Source organism: Amblyomma maculatum, chromosome 2 (assembly GCF_055883805.1).
Source record: "Amblyomma maculatum isolate TAMU_Amacu chromosome 2, ASM5588380v1, whole genome shotgun sequence".
Lineage (NCBI taxonomy): Eukaryota > Metazoa > Arthropoda > Arachnida > Ixodida > Ixodidae > Amblyomma > Amblyomma maculatum.
This window is the reverse complement of record NC_139345.1, coordinates 182,109,376-182,131,838: the sequence shown is the minus strand read 5'-3', so window position 1 is coordinate 182,131,838 and position 22,463 is coordinate 182,109,376. Positions and strand designations below refer to the sequence as shown.

The window sequence follows — 22,463 nt, the reverse complement described above, 5'->3', positions numbered from 1 at the left end:
TCTTACAGTCCTGTGGAACTGTAGGCAGTTTTTTCTCAGTAGATGTTAAACATCTTTTTTATGCTATTCCACACAAAGAGCTGTTTGTAGCTGTTCAGGCTTGTATTGAAAAGACAGGTGTTGTGCGCTTCCAGAATGCAGCCGACATGTCAATAGAACGGTTCCTTTCCTTGTTAGAATTTTATCTTAGCGCCACTTTGGTCCGCTTTGAAGATCAGGTCTACATACAAAAAAGAGGTATTTGCATAGGTTCTTGTGTTGCTCCTGTTTTAAGTAACATTTTTTTGTCAGCCATTGACTCAGTTCTTGACAGTAAATTGGACAAAAGGAAAATTCTGAAAGTGTTTAGGTATATAGATGATTTTCTAATAGTGTTAAACAGACAGGACCCATCGACTTACAAAGGCACTATTAATGAAATTCTAGAAATGTTTAGAGAGTGTAGCCATGGCTTGGAGTACACCTTTGAACTTCCAGAAAGCAATAAGCTACAGTTTTTGGATTTAGAACTCTCCTTTGCACAAGGTGTTTGCTGGATGTACCACCCCAGAGCACAAAAATCGCTTTTATCTTACGAATCGGCCCACTCGAAGACGGTAAAAAGAGCCATAGCCACATCAGTCTTGGGATCGTCTTTAAATAAGTCGTGTGAACACTGCATGCAAAGTGGCTTTGAACTTCAGATTGAAAAGCTACATAAGGCAGCTTTCCCACAGACCGTTATATCTGCTGTAGTTGAGTCCTTGATCAAAAAAGTAAAAGGTACGGGAGGTAGGACCACTCAAGAGGATTCTAGAAGGGTTAAGCCTGTAGTTGTGCCCTATTGTCATCGCACGGCGCACAACCTGAAGAAGGTCGCAAATAAATTTAAAGTCCCAGTAGTATTTTCTGCCCCTTGCAAGCTGGCTTCCCTGTGCCCTCGGATTAATAACCCGAGACCAGTAAAGGAAACATGTGGAACACGCCATGCCCAACCATATGTCGGGTGCAAGGAAGGCGTTGTATATGAGATCCCACTCACTTGCGGTAAGGTATACATCGGCCAGACTGGCAGATGTTTGAACGAGCGTTTGAGAGAGCACGAGCGATCGCTTGAGAAAGGCACTGGATCTAATCTGCCAATTCATTGCAAGAAGTGCAAATGCATGCCTATACTAAAAGAAACTTCTGTACTAGATAAAAGTCGAGACAATGTAGCTCGTGAGCTGAAAGAAGCCTTCTTCATAATAAAGAAAGGTCTAGATTGCGTTAGCGAACCGTCTAAAGTGCTGTATCAGAGCGAGTTCTCTTTTTTAGAAGGGCGCGGTTGATTTTCGCGCATGAATTTTAGAGTCGCATTAAGATGAGCATGCCTGATGACTGAATAAACTAATATCTTTATTATGCTAGAGCGCTTGAAGATTTTCCTTTTAGTCGTATGTCTGGAAGAAAGGAAAAGGAAAAAAAAAAGAAAAAAAAATTGTGATTGTCAGTTTTTTTTTTATCAATTTTTATGATTGTCTTCATGTTGCATCGGGCCCTATACACCACGTGTCATAGATCAGTTTGTTGTTTCCGAACCATCCATCATAACTGTTTTTATCGCTTTTATGCCTGTTGTCTTTTATCGCTTTTATGGTCCTTTCACCTTTTGACGTTTGCTGCATCTGATTAGGGCCGCCACGGTGTGCCTATATATTGTGTTTTTCCTTCAATAAAAGATCAGTTGTCAGTGAGCGCTTGTCCGTGTCCTCTCTCTTGTGAATGTGTCGTTAGCGCTTTGTCCTTTTGTTAAAAAAAGGAGCATAGGTATTGGTCCCTGAGTGTGTGCACTAGCTATGTAGTCATGCTCTTATGTAAATGGCGTTGGGTTTCCGTGCGTGTTTGATCGATAAGCGCGCCGAACAGGCGCCACGTATTGCGGTCATACATCTGGCTCACAGCCGTGTTGCACCTGCCCACCCAGTTAGTGTCGGCTAGCTGAACACCATATTCCGCGGCTTGATGTGTGAGTTGGAGGATGCGCTTCTTGAGGCGTTTTTTATGTTTCTGTTTTTTCCATTTTTTGGTAAGGCTGCGGCGGGCCTCCCAAAGATGTAAGAGGTGGTTGTCCACGTCCGATTTTGCTTCCGTGAGCTGTATCTGCGTTTCGTTTTGTTTCAGTGCAGACATAAGTGATTCGTACCATGTGTCATATCCCTACTGGAGGGGGTCTACGATAGACAGAGATGTGCGGAAAGTTGTCCAGTCCGGGATACAAGCCTGTGTTTGTAGGCGTCTCAGCGGACGCATGTACATGATTTTGTTGATTAAACAGCGGTCACTATACAGTCATTATACAGTCGGCATGGCGTATGTTGCGTGTAAATGTGCGATCCGGACAAATGTCTCATTGAATCGAATTTCCTAAAATTGTTGGGCTGGCGGGGTCAGTGTGGAGAGTGAGTCCGAGTGTAGAAAGAAGTTCAGCAAGCTTCCGCCCACGTTCGTCCCCTTGAAGGGTACCCTCCAGCGCTTGCTCGGAGCGTTAAAACCTCCGACAATCAGAAGGGGGTCCCTTCCCGCCAACTGGATAGCTTGTATGAAAATTTCACTGAATGTAACGTCCTTAACATTCGGTGGGAAGTAAAGGTTTAGAATGCGCACAGGTGGATCAGACCATTTTAGGGGCAGTACCGACACCATCGCGTACGCGAATGGTGGTGTTGCGGAGACCCTGACCTCCTGAGCAGTATATTGCTATATTGCTTGTGAACAAGTATACGTCTGCGGGTTGTGTTCATATGTAGTGTAGTTTGTGAGCTTGACGCCGGTGCCAGGCTCCTGCAGGGCGGAGTTCAGCCCGCTTCTTGTTGTTCTTGAGACCTCTGCAGTTCCACTGTGTTAGTGCAAGGGGCTGAGTTGTTCTGGCTCTCGACTTAGGGTTAGTGGCCATGGTCGGAGACGAAGGTTGGGATCACGTTGCTAAGGCACCCCTGTCTGCTAGTGTCCGGCGCAGACTTGCAGGAGTCTTCAGAAACGTACGTCAGACTCATTGGGAATGACTCTGTTAAACTTTGAGGGGCGGTTAACATCCCTCATGGCGCCTACGCGTTTACGGAAGCACGGTTTTTCTTGTATATATTTTCGGACAATATGAGTTACGGCTTCTGTCTCCTGTGCAATGACACTCTCCATCTGACACGCGATTGTGTCATGGATAAGTTTGGGAAGATCTGCCAATTGTGTTTCAATAGCGGTGACCCGGGTCTTCAGGGTCGTGAAGCGACTCTCCAAATGATTAGGAATCTCCCTGTCATATTTACCTCCTCGTCGCTCGAGGAGGGCTGAGTCTTGATTTTTGCTTTCAGCGAGTTAAGCTCGCTGGCTACTTTTTCGATTTGAGCTCGCAAAAGGGTGAGCTCGTGTTTACGTTCCTGCGTCTCGGCGGTGCTGGTCAGGGAGGCAGAGGGAGGGAAAGGAGAGAAGGCGGCCCTAGCCCAGCTGCCTACCTTGGATTGTTTACAGGTGGCGCCGTCATTAGGAGGGCACAGAGCTGGGAACTCCGCTTCTGCAGGTGGTGGCGTTGCTGCCGCTGTCTTGCCATTTGATGGCGTCCCACCGCTGTTCTGCGTCTCTTGTTGGCGTTTTGGTTTTGCGGGGGTGCTCCGACGTCCTAGGCCTTGGCTGTTGAGGCCTGATGAATGTCTCTGTGCATTCACGGGAGCTGGTGAGGTGCGGGCCCCCGCATATTATGCACAGTGTTTTGCATCCGTGGGGAGCATCCCCTCAGCTCCAGCCCCCCCCCCCCCCCCCCATTTTGGCCACAAATTCCCCACCTTTCATTCACTGGGATGGGCGCAATTGTCCACCCTGTGCCCCAGTGTGCCGCAACGGTAGCACGCTGGCACTGTTTTTTATATCCCCTTACGGGAGTCAGTTCTGCGTTATTGTCAACGCACCGCGGAACGTTACGTCTCGCGATAGTGAGCACAGCTGTGTTTCAGCTCCCCAGCTTGCGCACATGGGCGAGTTCTCCACCACGCCACTGCGCACTGTGCTTCAAAGAGTCTCTAGTTTCCAGGTTATGCACAGTAATCACTCCGCGACACACATCACCGGTGAGCTTGAGGTGTCCGTGAAGCGTGAGGTGTCTTTTGCTGGTGTTAAGTTTGAAGTCCGTGAGCAGCTTCTGAACTTCCTCGGCGTTCTTCGGGCCACAGACGATGTTGTTTGCTTCCTAATTGGGAGAAATTATGATGGCGTTCATGTGCTGCCTACCGATGTATTTGGAAATGGCAGCGCCACGCTCATCGTGCTGAAACGCTGTCTTGAGGGGACTGTAGTGCGTGGCTTGATAATGTTCATGTAGTCGTCAGGATTCATCTTGACCCTTTTTTTTAGCGTCCACTTATACAGTGGGGACGAAACCTTCTTTGGACCTTTAGAAGACGGAGCGCGAGCGTCTCCCGTATCTGCATTGTTCAGAGGAGTCTGTCTTGGCCGCTCCTCGTGCGTTTTGCCGGCGACGCCGGCGGTTCTCGACGATTTGAAAAAGGGCAGCTTGCTCCGCCGATATCGGGGATTGGCCATCCTCTGGATGGCTTATGGAGACGGATGACCACGACATAGTCGTGGGGTCGTAGCCGCGTTGTTCGGGCAGAACCATGTTGCTTGGGTGAACAGCAGGCGTCTCCGCGACCAGCGTCGGGGACCCACAGCCGTTAGGCCTAGCTCCTTCGCTACGTGGTGATGCGAAAAGTTGGTTTAAATGTCCAGAAATTGAGCGCACCTGGATACGATTGGTGTCTGTAGGATTTTGCTGCCTGCACGGATGCAGATGCGGAGGTTTCGTACAAGGTAGATCAAGATATCCGCGGCTCCAGCCGAAAATTGACGGAGCCAATACGCCACGCGTCCGATCACTCCGCGCTGCGCTGGACGGTCTTGTGGAGCTACTAGTAGAACTTTTATATTCTCTCTGTAAGCTTAGGATGGACCTCTAATATCTCTTTTTTTCAGCTTAGTGCCAAATGCTGTTTAGTAAGTTGTAGAGCTGGTTTAGATACAACCGACTCAGTTCTTGTTTTGCGAACCTGCCTCCTACGTGATTGTCTATTCCAGCCCTTAAGAAAGCCCGCGAAATGTGAACAATTCCACGTGACTGTACGCTTGCGCTACCGTATTGCATTTGTTCCAGATGTACGGCATGCTGATTCTTGAACAGCATGGCGCGACCTTCGACTGCCTGGTGCAGAAGCAATGCGGCGAATAAAAGCGAAATCAAGGGAGGGAACAAGCAAAGGGACGTAACCATGCTGCCTAAGAGTGTCGTCTGCTTGGCTGTTCATCTGCGTAGGACCCCTCTAATCACGTTTCATGTCCGTCCGAGTTCTGAGAGAGCATGTTCTATCCGATCTGGGCTTGTGGCTTTGATTTGTGCACACTAATAATTCTCCAAGTACTGGAAATCCCTCGGCTACATTTGCGGGAATGTTTCGAGGAGGTCTGTTCTGAAATTATCCAGTCTGCCGATATTTAAATGTCCTCAGCAATAATATATTCAGAATGTAACGAGGATAAATCGATATTGTGCATGCTGATTTCATTATTGCAAATATGTGATTTCCTTACCGATATTATCGGCACTATATAGAACGGTAGCTTATTTTGGCGCCGATGCATTCAAGCCGATTGTGGCAGGGGCTGCTTCACGCTAATCAGAACAGCCTAGCACACCCGTCGTACTGCAGCCGCTGGAATTGTAGGCATGCCTTTGCCATCGCTTGCTTAATCACCTTCTTCGTCCTCCGTCAGCGCTGAGTAGTCGTCATTCGTGAGGTGCTAATAAAGAATTGGCTGGACATATGTTTTATAGCGAAATCAATACTACGACAGTCAAATCGAGACCTCGGGTGGCCACAGCTACGCCGTGAAGAGGCGTAGCTATGATCTCCTCATAAAAAATCAGCCTGCCAGATATTTGAATTCACGTTGCCCCCATGGCACGGAAAGGAGCTGCCAACTCGGGTGGCTCCATTCATATGGTAAGGTGATATCAGAATCAACCTGATAGAACCATGAGCATTCTCGTTACCGATACGATATGCATGCATGTGCATAAGGCTTGGTTGAAGCGTGACTTTATATGTGGGCTGGTGATTTACGCTCTCGCGTCTTAAATGACGAGCTTAAGTGTCCGCAATAATGTAGTACCTTACACTGATAGTGCGTGGTAGGGGAACAATGTATTAGGCAAAAGAAGCTTCCGCTATTGCTTTCGAAATTCAACAAGGGTTAACCAATTATTCTTACACCGTGACTAGAGCTAAACAACAATTAATTTTTTTAATCAACCAAGCGTGCATGATCCCCTTCTGAAAATAAACGGCCGACAAAAACCGCTTTGAGCAGTCTAAAAACTGCGAATGCATATACTGCCGAAGCTCGGAAAGCCCCGGCTGGGATCAGCGATAAGGGAGGGGCAGGCCACGACCGCCGACTCGGACGGATCACAATTGATAAAGTATCAATTGTGATGATAACAAAAAAAAAGAGTAAGAAAAGCACTGAAGTCACCTAATCGAAGACAGGCTTGGTTTTTACCTTGTGTCTTGGGGCAGCCCGTTCAAATGAGCAGAGGCCGCTCACTTTGGCACGGTCACTGTGTACGTTTAGTTTGTCAAACTTTGTTGGGAGTGCTGCGATGTTATAACGTATGCGCCCACTGACGTGACATTTTTGTTCATAATTCGCGTGCTTTTTTTAAATGCTAGCAAAAAAAAACGAAAATGTTGGAGGTACCGTTTTTGCCAAAGTAATCAATCGCAGCCCGGCCGGCCGGCGGAGGAGGCACGGGGAAGAGCTGCGGTGCTACCATCGCGATCGCCGGTCCCTGCTCTCCGGCGGCAAGTGTAAGTTGACTGACATAAAGTTGCTCCTTCATTCTCCTTCTTGTAATGGTGAAAAGTAAGCGAGTATCATGTGCGGTACCTGATTTGGCGCCTTGGGAACGCTGCGCTACTGAGAAAGGGCGCTCCGTACAACATCACGCGCTGAACGTTCCTTTTTGGCTGGCGCTGTGAAGCTGTGCTCTTCGTTAGCACATCGCTTTTAATATGAGTGCAGTGCTCTCGCAGTTGCAGCCAATGGAGAAATGCACTCTTTTGTACTCGTTTGGATTATTGGTTTATGGGGTTTAACGTCCCAAAGCAACTCGGGCTGTGAGAGATGCCTTAGTGGAGGACTCCGGAAATTTTGACCACCTGGGGTTCTTTAACGTGCACTGAGATCGCACAGCACACGAGCACCTTGATTTTCGCCTCCATCGAAGAGCGGCCGCCGAGACCGGGATTTGATCCCGCGTCCTTGGGAATAGTAGTCGATCGCCGTAACCACTGCGCCACCCCGGCGGGGTCGTTCGGATTGTCGGAAAAGTAAGACGGAGAATTGATTTTGAAAACTCGACGCGCTTTTCCTGAGGTTCTTAGTCATCTGTTGTGACCGCTACCGGATTTGCTGTGACGCTTAGCTAAGCTGACGGAGAGAAAAATAAAACATTTCCAGCTGTTTCAACTGTCCCACTTGGTTTGGCTTGTGGGATTTAACGTTCCAATGTGGCTCAGGCTATGAGAGACGTCTCAGGGGAAAACACAGGAAATTTTGATCACCGCCACCACTTGCTCCATACCTTCTTTCCCGCTGTTTGGTAACGTGCAAAATGCGCCTAGTGTTCTCCGCGTTAGTAATTGCGTTCATGCGTCAGTCTGCGGCCAATCGCTTCGTTTAAGGAGCGAACAGCATGAAAAATGTCATTCTCACACCTCAAACATACGTCGCCCATTTTCTCAATAAGTGCGGCCGTTTCTTTTTTTCTTTTGTTTTATGAGGAAACATCATGCGACTAACCTAACAGCAATATATGCTCTCGAAATGAAGAGAAATCCGGACACACGGCATTCGAACTGCGAATTATTCTTGCGTTACTGGCTATTACCTAGCGACTTGATTGGTAGTTTACTGCCCTCTGGCAGTGTGGTGCATTGATGACTCGATTAATTAGTGGCTCGAATGGAACCTACAATTGCAACAAAATATCAGGCTTACAAATCTGAGACTCCCACCTTTGCTGAGCTCCCTGACCGCAAAAAGGTGAAGCTGCAGAGGGAATTTCAATGCAAATAGAAGAAAAGCTTCTTCTTAAGCATCCTTCGCAATAATAAGGCTTTCTTAGGGGATCATATGTTAGGGAACATTTACATCACTCATCCGCTATAGGCAAATATTTTTGAGGCAGTTGCAATCTCCGCTCAGATTTTCGGCATCAAGTTTGGCACTGCAATCGCGAAAAGCGTTGCGCACTTGTGTGTGTTAGGAAGCGCGGGCAAATGCATCATCAACGGATTCGCCTCATTACACTATAGGAATATCCTCACTTGTAACAGCGAAACATATTGCCTGGATTTTGTTTCGCGAAGCGTCCTTATCGAACAATAGGAATAGCGGGAAGAACCAAACCGAGGTTTCTATCGCGTCTTCTCGCGCTGTGCTAACATTCTAAACGAGACAAAAACAACCGCTTTCCAAATCGCTTCATCTACGGGAGCTGTGTACTTGAAGGCACGAAATCGGACGCCCCGCATGCTCTCCGCTTACATTTCATCATCCCAAGAAAGCTAGCGAGGGAGCAGCCTCACGTAAAAAAAACTTACACTTGCAGCTGGGGAGTAGCGGCCACCGGCGGCGACCGCCACGCCACCGCTCGGCCCTGCGTTTGCTCCACCGGCCGGCTGGTCTGCTCGGTTAGTTTTCGCAAAGACAGTATGTTGCCAGAAATCCTGAATAGGGTGCATCCTGTCCCCCTCCACATCATGATGAGCCAACATGGCTCTAAACTGAATGATAAATATTTTCCAAAATTTATCTTCGTTAATTAAGGAATGTAAAAGCACTAAGAATAAAAGTACACTACGGCAAACGACTTCGCTTTTACCAAGCTTACCTGTACAGCGTTTTTGGTATGCTATGTTTGATTTGGTCTCGAGGATTTCACGTCGTGAATGGGAGTTTCAGGAATTTCGTCCACCTGGGGTCCTAACGTGCGCTGACATCGCACAGCACACGGGTGCCTTGCTTTTCACCTACCTGCATTAAAAAGCGGCCGCGATTAATTCGCGCATTTTTAGCCACAGTAGTCGAGCGGCCACTGCGCCACTATGGCGGGGCGGTCTATTTTATATCATGTTTATGCGAAACATGGATTTCGTTGCACACACTGGCAGAGAAGTAACTTTACTTAACGCTCATTACTTAAAGTTTGAGCCTTGACGCCTTTCTTTTAAAGAAGACAGGAATCTTACTTAGACAGGAATCTTACTTATAACGGAATTGATACAATTTGCATGAAATCTCTGTGTACTGGCTATGAATAATATTCTTGGCATTACGTTTTGAACTAGCATTCCTATGCCAATGCATTCCCGTTTTAAAAATATCGAGTTGTGCTTTATTTTGCACACTTATCGTTGTCATCTGTGCGGAACTGCAGATGAAATAAAGGCAGAAAAACGAATTGCGGAACGTAAAGAGGCGGCAAAGAGGAAACTGCCGGATGAGTAATTTTCCTGGTCTCTCAACGTAGTTTAACAGTTTTTCTTTCGTTCTCTGCCAAGTCAAAATTATCAGCAAGCAAGCGCACTGAGTGGAAATTCGAACTTTAAACGCGACGTTTCAATTATTCCTATCTTTCCGCTTTGTTTGTACAATAAAATGTTCAACACGTTCCTCCTAAAAAAATGATGAAACACTGTGACTTCATATTCACCCCGAAACCGCAACGGATACAGAATTGGCAAGAAGCTTATGTAGCTTTGAATTCAGAGTGCATGTTTTGAAATCATGCTGTAAACCGGACGCTTCCTCGGCGAGACATCTTTTGCATTAATAGCCTGCTTAAAATCGTAGTTAACACTGTTTATGGCAGTTTGGCCAGTGAGGCTTCCTGAACCTTTCTGCTTCAGTTTAACGGTCAATGTGCACAGATGGATGACTAAACAGATGATAGATATTCACGTAGACGACAGAGTTCTGGTACCGCTTGCACTTCCGTTTCATTCCATTCTTATTGGCTCTGTTAAGCGCGTCCGTCCGCCTGCACCAATGAACCTGTGTTGGATCCGTGCCAATAGCGTTCACGGTTATTTTATTCAGCCTTGCTTGTGATGCACGCCGAATAGGTGTATTGACTGAGCGATAAGTTATCTAGCTCGTCAAAAACACAATTGTGGACACGCAAAGTCTTTGCTCACAAATGCGTTTTTCCCACTCTTGTCTCTTCCCGTTCGGAAGGATAATGACTGAAGCTGCCGCCCTATCAGCCAGTTCGGTGTTTTATCTACTTCGGCGTCTCGTCTACACGGCCGCTTCCTGCGTGCTTTTTTTTCCTCCTGTTCTCTCTGGCAGGCACGAGGCGTCGCTATCTGACGCGGTTTGCGCGTTGCGGACGCGGCGAAAAGAGCAAGCTTTCCGTCGGCCGCGGTGTTGTGCCCGTCAGCTGGCTATGCGATGTATTCCAGAAAGGTGCAACTCCTACGGCTTGTGCTGGTTCTCCTGTACGCAGCGCCGCACGAAGGTAAGTCTCCCCTTTCAAAACTTGGTAAAAGCCGGCGTTTCTGTTGCACAGCGAAGGCCGTTTTGAAACGCAGAGAATGACACATCTTCGAAACACTTGTCAGTGCGCGCGTCTTCCATGCGTGCGCACAGATGCCCTCCGCCGCCATGCTGTGCAGAACATTCTGGTATTGCAAAACGCCATTGGGGTAGTGTTGACGAATCGTGGGAAATGCTCGATACTAAGGGAAATAGGATTTAGGTGGAACGAGAGAAAGAAGGTGGGTTACACGGTATTAAGGAGCACTGAACAAGGGAAAATGGGGTACGCCTCAATTTGCATGTCGAGCCAACGTTTGGACAAGTGGACTTGTCTTCGTCTGGGCAAAGCCATCATCACTGGCAGGGGTTTAGATACGCTGTTGCTTCCGAAGAAAAGCTGGGGAGAGAAAAGTGGGTGAGAGGAAAGTATGTGAAGGTGTGGAGAGAGGAGGATGGGTGAGAAGACAGTAGGTCATGCAGTGCAATAAAAAAAAAAACTTTCCTTCAGTATGTATTTTTCAGCGTGGAACCAGGAATCCTGTGGCCTGGAAACGAAATAAAGCGGCAGTACCAGGAAAAACCACTTTGCTGGGTAGACGATTAATCACCACTTAAGCAGGTTTGGTGCAGATACACCGTACAAAGGAACAGGCTTTGCAAAGGGCCCTGATAAGGAATATATCTTAGGGGGACAATTCTTAAATTTTTCTGCAAAAGGGGGGGGGGGGAGAAGGGCAAGAAGTACAAAGACACAGAATAATAACCTCACAGTGAACCACAACTGACATGAAAAAAAAAGTTCCAGGACAAATTCAAGTAACAAGTGATACTGAGGAAATGTGGTTGGAGAAACATGTGCAGCTTATGCTATTGCTGAGCGGAATAGACTGTACATGTGTTGTGAATAAACTGTATAATTAACGCTATGTGGTATTGTTTTCCCGAATAATTATGATGCAGAGGGAATATACATAAGGGATTCTAACGTTCCTTTAGAGATATTTATTTCTGCTGGTTCTGATGTTCTAAATTTATGAATTAGATACGCCTTTCTATATTTTCTGTCCCTTTTAGATTTAAAGCCTGAGTGGAGAATATATAATTTAATGTCTTCGAACTTATGGTCTTTGATTGAAATGCTGGGAAACTGCTTTCGGGAGGTTTTGCCTGCGTCTACTCGATGTCCATTAAGCCGTATGTTCATTAGTTGCCCTGTCTCTGCGATGTACTGTTTATGACAGAAGGAGCATTCTAGAAGGTAGACAACGTTTGAAGATGTGATGTTAAAGTCTGATTTTCCGTGGTGTCTTTTTGTATATTACTGCACGCCTTACATCTATGTGGAGAGCAAGGGCGTGGTTGTGTTGGATGCTTGTTGTCGAGTTTAGAATGTACTAGAATATCTGTGAGGTTTGCGTTACGTTTGTATGTTGCCCTTGCTGCCTCAGGATATATTTCTTCAGGCTTTCATTACACGTTAGCATGGAATGTTATTTCCGCAGAATATCGTTTATGTTTGGAAGGGCACAAAAGAATGCTGGCATTCAGAGTTGGCTTTTGGTCGTTTCGTGAGCCCATCGTTGCGGTTTAAAGTGCTTGATTTTTCAAGGGCCATATTAAACAAGTTGCCGGGATAGTTCCTATGGATTAGTATTGCTTTCAATGAATGTAGTTCGTTCAGGCAGTCATTATCATTCCTACATATTTTTCTAAGCCGTGTCGCCTGTCCTACAAATATTCCTTGCTTGCGATGTCTCGGATGATGACTCGTAAAATCTAGGTATTGTTGCTTATCCGTTGGCTTTTTGTACAAGGAAGTTTTAACTTTGCCATTTTCCACTGACACCGTGATTTCGAGAAAGTCGACCTTTAATTCGAGGACTGACAAGTGAATTTAATGCTGGTGTGAGGAATATTAAGATGCGAGACGAACGACTGGAGTGATTCTGATCCATGCTGCCATATTACGTAAATATCGTCAGTATAGCGAAAGTAATAAGTGGCTTTTCCGGAAATCAATTTAGTATATTGGATTCTAGGACTCCCATGAATATATTCGCGTAAGTCGGTGCGAATGAAGTGCTCATGCTGGTTCTAAATATCTGCAAATGATAGGATAAATCGAACTCGAAATAATTTAAAGTTAGGGCTAGTTCAAGAGCGAGAGATAAACTTCAGATGCATGCGAATGGCGGTTGTTAATTGATACTTGAGAGAGGGCGTCGATACCTTCATGGATAAAAATATTGATGTAGACTGCCGCGACGTCACGTGTCAAAGTATACAATTATCTGCAACATTGGTGGTGTTATTATACGCTCAATAATTCGGTGGTGTTATTATACGCTCAATAATAAAGGGATATGTGCCCTGCATAAACGAAGGAAGCTGGGTAGGGAGGTCTGCTAGGTGGCGATTAAGGAATATTGAGAGGTTTTCTGTGGGCATATTATTGTCGGAAACATTTAGTCTCCATGGTATGTCTGTGGTAAACAATTCTTCTGCGGAAACCTTGTGGACCTTGGACAGTAGGTAAAATCGTCCTGCTTATTTGTTTGACGGCTTAAGAAGTTTAAAGTGAATATCGGTGATTATTTCCCTGCCGAATAGATCTAATATTTTACTCAGGACGACTTCACTGAACAGTTCTGTCGGCTGGGAACTTTTCATAGTGGCAAGAGTTGTTAAGCTGTCTATACGCCTCTTTTTTGCAATTTTCAACTGAGAGAATCACTATGCTACCACCTTTGTCTGCAGGCTTGATAACTAAGTCAGTTCTAGGAGCTAGGTTGTCAAGAGTTACTCTTTCAGTTATAGAAAGGTTTTTGGGCGTTCGAGCTAGCTTTGTTTTTTCAATAGTGTTTTTCGAGACGGATTTATTATATAAGTCTAGTTCAGTGCTAGGCTCTGCATTAGGAAACCATGTTTTGGGGGCTCTGAGTAGGTTAGAGGCTCCCGGCACATTTTTTTTTTATTTTCTGTGAAAAATTCCTTAATACGCATTCTTGCGAATTCAGTTATATCTCGGTGAAGTTCATATTCATCAAAGCTGTTATTCGTTGGGCAAAAGATCAGGCCTCACCGCGTCCATTTCACAATGGACAAAGAATTCTTGCAGAGAATGCTGTCCTCGCTAAGTGCCGAGAAAACATGCACGACAGCAGAAAGGAGACCTTTCTGTACTTTGAAACGCACACATGCTCGGTATCTGATCTGAGGTCGTGTTTACAAAAGGTAGAAATTTGAATTTCTACATGTGAATATTTATCACTACCGCTTAGAGATTTAGAAATTGAAGGACATTGCTATCATCTACGTCCGGTCTCGTAGGTGATACCCGTCATTGTTGTGAAACAGCAGGAGGTATTCTTCGCTGCCAAGATGTGTCATTATCTACCGACAGCTTATCCGTTATGAATTAACACTGTTTTTGAACCTCAAGTTCTTGTTCTTTCCTTTTCACGAATTCTCGTGCTCGTCCGCGGTTAGTGTTAGTTTGTCCATTTGGTCGTTAAGTTCATCTACTTTTTTCTGACAGTGTTGTTTTAAAATGGCTATCAAAGCTTAAAACGCGTCATCTAAACTTTTTTTTCAGTGAATGAATAGTTACGGCGAAGTGTGCTTAGAGCGCACTTCACATTTATCCTAAGTCCTTTCGGTACCATTGCTTTCGTTAAATAATGTTTGTAAGTATCTAAATGCGATATGTAGTTACTGTGCTTTGCGGCTAATTTACTAGTAACAAGAAAAGGGCGACGTTTATGCTGGGGGATTTCGGCTCTAGGAGTCAGTCATTTCTTTTTGTTCCGAGTGGACTTCCTGATAGGGGTATGTTGGAGGATGGCTGACTTAGGACTGGTGTTCGTGGTGAAGTTAATTTTGGTGTCCGCCTGGAAGCTGGTGTCTTTCCTAGAATGTGTGGGTGTCTGTGTTAAGGTACTGCGGTATGTCGTCGGGTCTGTGCGCGCGTGTTGTTCCGCTGGTGTTGGTTCCACGACCTCCATTTGTGTGCACATGTCGCGAATACTAATAATGGGAGGTCGTGGGCGTTCCGGTTTTTGTCAGTTTTGTGTTTGTTCATATTTCAAAAGAGAAATTTATTTTCAGCCCACTGAAAATGTGTAAAGTTTCAGCTGTCGCTGGAAACTACTGATCCACAAAGGTTTCCGCGGGAGAATATGTAGACACACAGTGAATGTGCCGAGCTGACCTTTTTTGGGTAACTGAATTTCGGCCTGTGTTCATTTTCTGGCCCAGTATTGGTTGCAAAGCCATTGAATTGCGTGGTACACCGCACAAGTGCCTAGAGCGTGTCATTCCGGATTCACTTTTTGGAAGGTCGGAAGAGACAGTTTGATTTTTTCATAGCCAAGTGCATGATATCTTAACGTGCACACAGATTCCCGAAACTCGTTCAGATACATTCCAAACAATGTTTTGTCGCTCAGCAGCCAAGGCGAGGGAGTAGACAGATTTTTTTTCCTTCTGCCGTGGACACAATCAGGCCTCGGTCCAGGGGTACGAAGGGGAGAAGGCGGTGATTAAATTAGAGCAATGGGGCAGGGTCGCTAGGGAGAGCGCATCCCGCCGTGGAAACTCTATAGTGTCAGCCAGCACAGATAGCTTTACAAAGGCGTCATGGAGAATTCACGGTGGAAGAACTATCCGATTAATCAGCTATATGCGCAGGAATTATATTTCATTTTATTGTCTTAATTGATTTTGAATTCGGTTTTAGGTGTTTATCATAAAAATTAATTTTTTCACGAAAAAACTTCGAGGATAGCAACTAAAATTTTTTGTTGACACCTGGGAATATTGAGCTGACCAATGTCAGTACACTACACTGGGTATTTCCATCAACGATGCACATGTGCGGACATTAGTAAACATAGCACGTTTTCCTCTTCAACTTGCAATGAGTCCCGCCGTTTGTTTAGATAAGAAAACATGTTTTGTCCAAGTCAGATGGGAATGGCGCCTACTGCCGGTTCTCAGACACCATGACTGCCAGTTTCAATTTGAGGACGCGTGAAACGTTTTAAAAAGAAATAGCGTGCTCCGTTTACCTTTGTCCATCCGGGCAGGCGCAGTCGTCCATTTCAGCGAAGTGCACTTGCCAGTCATTAAGAAGGCAACTAGAAATTATTCTATTTTGAATACGAATACCCACTGGTGTATGGTGAAAATATGTTGGCAATTAGAACTATTAGGTAGAAAATAATGCAATACAAGCCGAGTCTCTCAAGCAAATGTATGGTGGCAGTTAATACGGAACAATATGGTGTAATAAATATTGCACCAGTGAACTCTTGTGCCACTAAATGTGTGCTACTGATTATCTTATTTAGCCCCATTCTGTGTTTTACCGAAGAAAATACCTTACCATCTACTTGGTTCAGTGCTTCGCTGCGTGTCTGTATGCCTTTGACTTCTTTGGAAAGGTAACTACAGCAGTTGCTTTGTAAACTAGACATGATGGTTTTTTGCCTGCAATAAACGACACCGAGGCGCCAAAACGTTAGCTTTCGAAGAGTGTCAGGGCCTTTGCCGCAGAGGTCGCTTGCCCGAAAACAAAGTTTGCTGCACCAACGTCGTTGCGTTGTTTCATAGCTTCTGTTTCCGATATCCTGTTACCTGCGCAAGTGTGGGATTCGAAGATAAAATTGCCATGCTTAGTAACTGGAAATAAGTAGTGATGACCTTGACAAAGAAAAACAGTAAGGTAGGCCTAAAAATTATTATATAGGAGATTAAGGTAATGTTCAGCAGCATAGGAAGCAACAGTAGTTTGCAATAGGTAGCAAAGCACTGGAAGTGGTTGGAGAGTATATATTTAGGACAGATAGTAACCGCAGATCCGAACCGTGAAATATAAATAACCACGATAATAAAATTGGCATGGAACGCATTTTGCAAGCACTCAAAGGTTATGACTTGCAGCTTACAGGAACTGTTACGTCTTACCTATGCTCGCCTAAGGGGCTGAAACGTGGAGGCTGACGAAAAGGGTTGACGTAAGCTGATGACAACACACAGCTCTCGAACGGAAAGTGGTAGATGTAACGTTGAGAGATGGAAAATGTGCAATGTGGGCCAGAGAAATAACTTAATGAGGTAGTGACATTGTAGTGAAAACCAAGAAAAAATATTCTTACGGACAGGGCATGCATTGAGAAGAGAGGATAACCGGCGGTTGCTTAGGGTGACAACATGGGTTTCAAGGTTGCTTAGGGTGACAACATGGGTTCCAAGGAAAAGAAAGCGTAGCGGGGGGCGGCAGGAAATGAAGTGAGTGGATGAGGTTCAGACGCTCGCAGTTATGTGGATGTCGCTAGAGGAGAACCGCGGAAATTGGAGTAACATGGGAGAGGTCTTCGCCCTGCAGTTGGTATATCCCACCAGGTGATCGATAATGATAATGATGACATTCGGCAGTATCTATCACACTTGTTGGTGGGCACCTATACTTATAATGGATGACATAGATGTGGAGGAGCATAATTTATCCATTCTAATGGCTACCCCTCACCAGCCTCCTAATTGACTAAAGCGGACGGGTGCCATGTGGGAATCGAGATGGCATCAGACCGCCGCGGTCACCTAGAATGATTACATCACAATTTCTGAATTACGGTGCGTCTTTTAAAATAACTGGTTCACAGGAAAAGAAAGGCGCAGTGTCTGTTACACTCGTTTTTGTGGACGCCTAAAGCACGCTGTAAGGGAAGAGAGGAAGATGGGACTGAAACGGGAAAGAGAGAAGGAGGAGCCGGTAGTGGAGGGTTGCGGAGTAATTTCGACCATCTGCGGATCTTTACCATGCGTTGACATCGCACAGCACATGGACGCTTCTCCGTTTCGTCTGATGGGGCTGGGACAGGTGGGTCACCGCCGCTTGCGGTGGAGGCTAGCCTGGCACAGAATATTTATCTGTTGTAGGCAGTCATTGCACCCGCCACTGTTTCGGTGGTGGAGGACGGCTGTTGTTGCAGCGCGCGTCTTTCTCTCCCTCTTCCTTTTTCTTCTTCATTTTCTCTTCTGTCTGCCCCACCGGGGTGGTGCAGTGGTAAGACGCCCGACTACTGTGCCGGAGTACCCGGGTTCGAACCCGACCTAGGCGGCTGCGTTTCAATGGAGGCGAAACGAAGAGGCGTCCGTGTGCTGTGCGATGTCAGCGCACGTTAAAGATCCCCAGGTGGTCGAAATTACTCCGTAGCCCTCCACTACGGCTCCCTTTTCTCTCTTTCCACTTTCAATCACGCCTTCCTCCCTTCCCTTACGGCGCGGTTCAGGTGTCCACATAGCAAGTGTGACAGATACTGCGCCTTTCCCATCCTGTGAACCAATTATTCTCTTCTGTCTGCACAAGGCAGCGGAGGTGGCTCAGCAACAGAGCCAGTAGCAGATCCGTTCACTTTCATATCCTTCCTACAGCCACAACAACAGCATCAAAACGCAACTGCCGCGCTCGGGATCAAACCCGGGTACTCCGGCACAGTAGTCGGGCGCCTTACCACTGGACCACCGCAGCGGGGCGTGCGCGTCTTTTCACAACACGTTGTTCGCCATCTTAGCAAGGCAGCGGAAACGGTCGCAGGCCATTTTGACCGGACGAGCTGTATCAACACCACCTAGTCTAGGCGGTGTTGGCTGTATACGCTACCGCACAAACGCTGCGCCCTCATCAAAGCTGGTACAGTCGCTGCTATATAACTGATAGCATGACAGGGCTGCTATAGCGCCTCTTGAAGTATGCATTAAGAAACCATTGAAGGATCAGGTGCGAAAGTTTGATCTGGACTGCATCTATGAAGCATAACGCCAACTTGTTGCAGTAAACGTGCATCTATAGGAATATTAGCGAGCTGTTTGCTGCAGCCTGGTATGATATCTAGGAAGGCTCCTTTCGCACAGTCGTTCAGGAAGTGATTCATGAATTTCGAAAGCACTTTGTTGAAGAGTATTATGAGGGGGACTGTGGCAAAAAGGCATCCGGCAGTGCGCAGTGAGCAAGGGAAGCTGTTTTACAAAATATTAGAGTCGCAGTGTTAGACTGTCTTCGGCCGGTGTGAGTTTGGACAGTACACCACCGCTCCTATCGCCTGGCGTTGCTTGGCGCGCGTTCAAGTGTGGTATTGGAGATGGAAGAAAAGCTAGACAAGGAGAACGCACCTATCGGAATCTTATGCACAAATCCTAATAGGAGGCGTTGACAGATCTGACGCACAGCTCTCGCGCACGATATTTCGTTCCATGGGCCTTAAAGGCTTTCGCTTTAACAAATGTTTTTTTTTCGTTTTGTAACTTGTGTCGTGGTTGAATGTTCAGCTTTTTGATCGGATTACAGTCGATGGATTTCTTCTTTCCCCTAACTAGGAAGATTCGATGGTCGACGTAAGACCGAGCTCGAAGTAGATTCGAGTAAATACGCCATTTCTCTCACTAACTTCAGAGAGCCAGAGAATATACCACTGCTTGCCCCAGACTGTGTTGAGAGGACGAAGGAGTGAATGATGGTGATCACCTTTACACATGTGAATTAGCTTGTGTGGCACAGCGCCATAGTTGCACCGCCTGTGCACACTTGGCAGTCCCGATGGATTTCCTTGAACATTTAGAATAGTCTGTCGCTTTTTTTATGCACACTTCCCATACGGGCTCAGTTGGCATGTGCGCCCTTTTTAAGCCTTCTCTTGTGCTGCATCGCAGTTGTAAGCCGAAATCCAGCTCGAACTTGGCATGCAGTTTGTGATAACAGGTACGTGCGAAGTCAACCCTATAATTCATACTACACCGCACTTGCATCTGAGACCCAACTGGATGACACCAAAGGCTTTTATTTGCATGTAGTTTCAAGGCGCATACTACCAAGACCATTCTAGGTTCCTTCAGTTCATAAAAATTCCCATTGAAGACACTGTCTCGCTAAGCATACGGGGACCGCACGGGGAGACCTCGTAAATAGGTCTCCCCGTGTAGGCACTGTTTGTTGTATTTCGCTGTTGACACGTTTGTAATTTTTTCCAGTGATATTATTATACGTCACTAGAGTGCGCTTTCGGGGTAACGCGACCGGCGCAAATGTTTTGAAGTTTGCTATCGCTTTCCTCTGTGTAAGTTGGGTGAACGAAAAGAAACTTGCAACATTAAGCTTCGACGAAGTACATCCAATATAAATTCAAAATAACAAGTCCTGGCTGCCCAAGATTCGAAAATATCGCTGGAGACCGAAAATTATGTTGGGAATGACAAAGGTGCGGATTAGATACCTCGAAGATTTTACTCCGAAAAGGCAGCTGCGAATATGTGCTGTGCGTATTTCCTGTACGCGATTTTTTTTCTTTATGGATAACAACACTAATGTTCCCTTTACGATGACTGCCCTCGGCACTTGGAACCGAAGTTAGTGATAACGGAGCTTGGTAATTACAAAAAAAGGTCACGCATTCCAGGGAGCATCGGCTCTTTCGTATTGAAGGGATGCACACCTATCTGCTGATATATATTTTCCTAATTTATATTAATGACCTGGCTACTGATATAACTTCTAACATACGACTATTTTTGCGGATGACTGCGTAATCTATCGACCTATCGCTAACAGCAACAATACTAAACTGTTACGGAACGACTTGAATTACATCGAATCCTGGTGTCGCAAATGGCTGATGTCCCTAAACACAAATAAGACGTCAATAATTACATTCCACTGTAGGCAGTCCTTTCCTTCGCCCTCGTATTATATATTTGCCTCTAAAGTTTCCGCAGTTGACTCATATAAATATCTTGGTGTAACCATTACCCGTTCCCTCACGGTGGTCTATTCACGTCTCTAATATTGCTAAAGATGCCAATCGCACGCTTGCTTTTCTACGCCGTAACTTGCAACGTTCACCTCCTTCTGTCAAACTGCTGACCTATTTAACGCTCGTCCGTCCCAAACTGGAATACGCATGCGCAGTTTGGGACCCTCACCAGTCTAACCTTTCCCTCACCCTCGAATCGAATCCAAAATCGTGCAGCAATGTTCATTCATTCAGACTACTCATATCACTCAAGTGTTACTGATTTGAAGACAAAATCTAATCTCCTTTCCCTCCAATCACGCCGAAAAATAGCCCGACTGTGTCTTTTTTATACATTTTAGCATTCATCACTAGGAAACTGCGCCATCATGCCTTGTCACCGCGTATCCCATCGACTTAATCACAATAAAGTAGTATACCTGCCATCTGCAAATACCACTGCGCATCTAAATGCTTTTTCGTCCAGACAGCAAATGACTGGAATCGCCTTCCTGCCGACGCAGTTCATCACGCTCAACCAGCACACTTCAAAGCATTCATTGAAAGTCTCGCCAATGAACTGTAACAGCCCACCCCTCATGTGATACCCCATAGGGGCATTTGAGGTATAAATAAATAAATATCTCTGACCGTCACTTCGTTGAAAAAATTAAGTGCCTGAATTCATTCAAACTTTATCTTCAGAAACCAGTGTTATGATTAGGGAACTATTCAACTTCACTCGGCTGGCTGAAACGTTCAAGGTGCAAAGGCGACAGCGAAGAAACGCACAGACTAAAGCTTACAAAAATTGCACAGTATGGCGTTTCTTTTTGCCTCTCACTGAAAATTGCTTTCAGCGCATCATTGGAAGGCACAATGCACACGTCTGCTAGGCCAAGAAGCCACTTCTGTTCAAGCACCTGAACCTATAATGATAAACGATTTTTTTATGTATACACTCGTTTTGATCCTCATGAAAGTGTGTTAAGGGTCGCGGCGTTCCCGTTCTTTGCGCGGGATCGGAGTGATCAGTGTAGTTGCCGTGGCGTTTTTTTTTTGAAGGATGCGTGCGGCGTGCTTGCTATGCCGACGATCTCGGCAAGCATGCTGTCCCATAGCTGATTACTTTCGGCTCCTTTTTGTGTGAGGCGGACAGGGAAATACATATCATGACAGGCCAGTCATCATTGTACATCCGCGGTCCATTTCTACATCATCACTTTATTGGTACTGTCGGAAAACGTCCCTAATCAAACAAGGAGGAGATCCCGGACTCACATGGACCCAGAATAATGGAATGCATTCCACGATTGACCGAGAACATTGCTCGAGTTTCGCTCCCTGCGACAATATCTTGTCCTTTCACCTGCCATTGCAACGTGTGTACTTAGAAGCGATAGCTTTAAGAGTATCACTCATATATAGGGGGGGGGGGGGGGGGAAATTGACACGTTTGAATTGTGGTGCTGGCGGAGACTCTTGAGAGTTCCTTGGACGGTCAGAAGATCAAATCAGTCGATATTGTCGACCATAAACTCTGACTGCTCATTGGAGGGTCAAATTCTAAAGTTAAAGCTCAGCACTTGGGTCATCTGATGAGAAGTGAGGAGTCGCTGGAGAAAAAGTTGATGTTGGGAAAGGTTGAGGGTCACCGGAGAAGGGGTAGGCAGCGAACGCGATGGTTAGATGGCATGCTCGAGGCGCTACAGATGAAGTTATGTGATGTTAGGAAGAGAGTCAGAGACCGGAAAGCGTGGCATGATATGGTCGATAGGGTCACGAAGAGTTGGACGCGACTGAACGACTGAACTGAACTGGGGATCTCTAATGGGCGCTGACATCGCACAGCATATACGGACGCCAATCGAAACGCCACTCAGATGACAAACCACTGTTTTCTGCGGTGTTTTCGCTGTTTACTTACAAGTGCTGATAACCATGGGGCCTCTACAGTGGTGAGTCATAACATGAAAAAAAAATATTTTTTTATTTGCAATGTTAACAAAATGGAAGCTGCGTTTCTATGGAGGCGAAACGAAGTTGCGTCAGTGTGCTGTGGACGTT

General features: G+C 45.9%; 1 protein-coding gene across 3 annotated transcripts in view; it reads left to right on the top strand.

The window, feature by feature from the left end:
• The window catches only part of LOC146200549 (uncharacterized), a 128,097-nt gene that overhangs the window by 24,482 nt on the left and 81,152 nt on the right, over positions 1-22,463 (top strand). Inside the window, exons 2-3 of one of the 3 annotated variants that reach the window (XM_084595559.1) lie at positions 6,790-6,872; positions 10,420-10,588. The exons of 1 other annotated variant lie outside the window; for it this stretch is intronic. In XM_084595559.1, coding sequence (XP_084451685.1) covers positions 10,522-10,588 — 67 coding nt within the window. In that variant the 5' untranslated portion in view covers positions 6,790-6,872; positions 10,420-10,521. The remainder of the gene's footprint in view (positions 1-6,789; positions 6,873-10,419; positions 10,589-22,463) is intronic. One more of the 3 variants, XM_084595558.1, reaches the window with a different exon arrangement.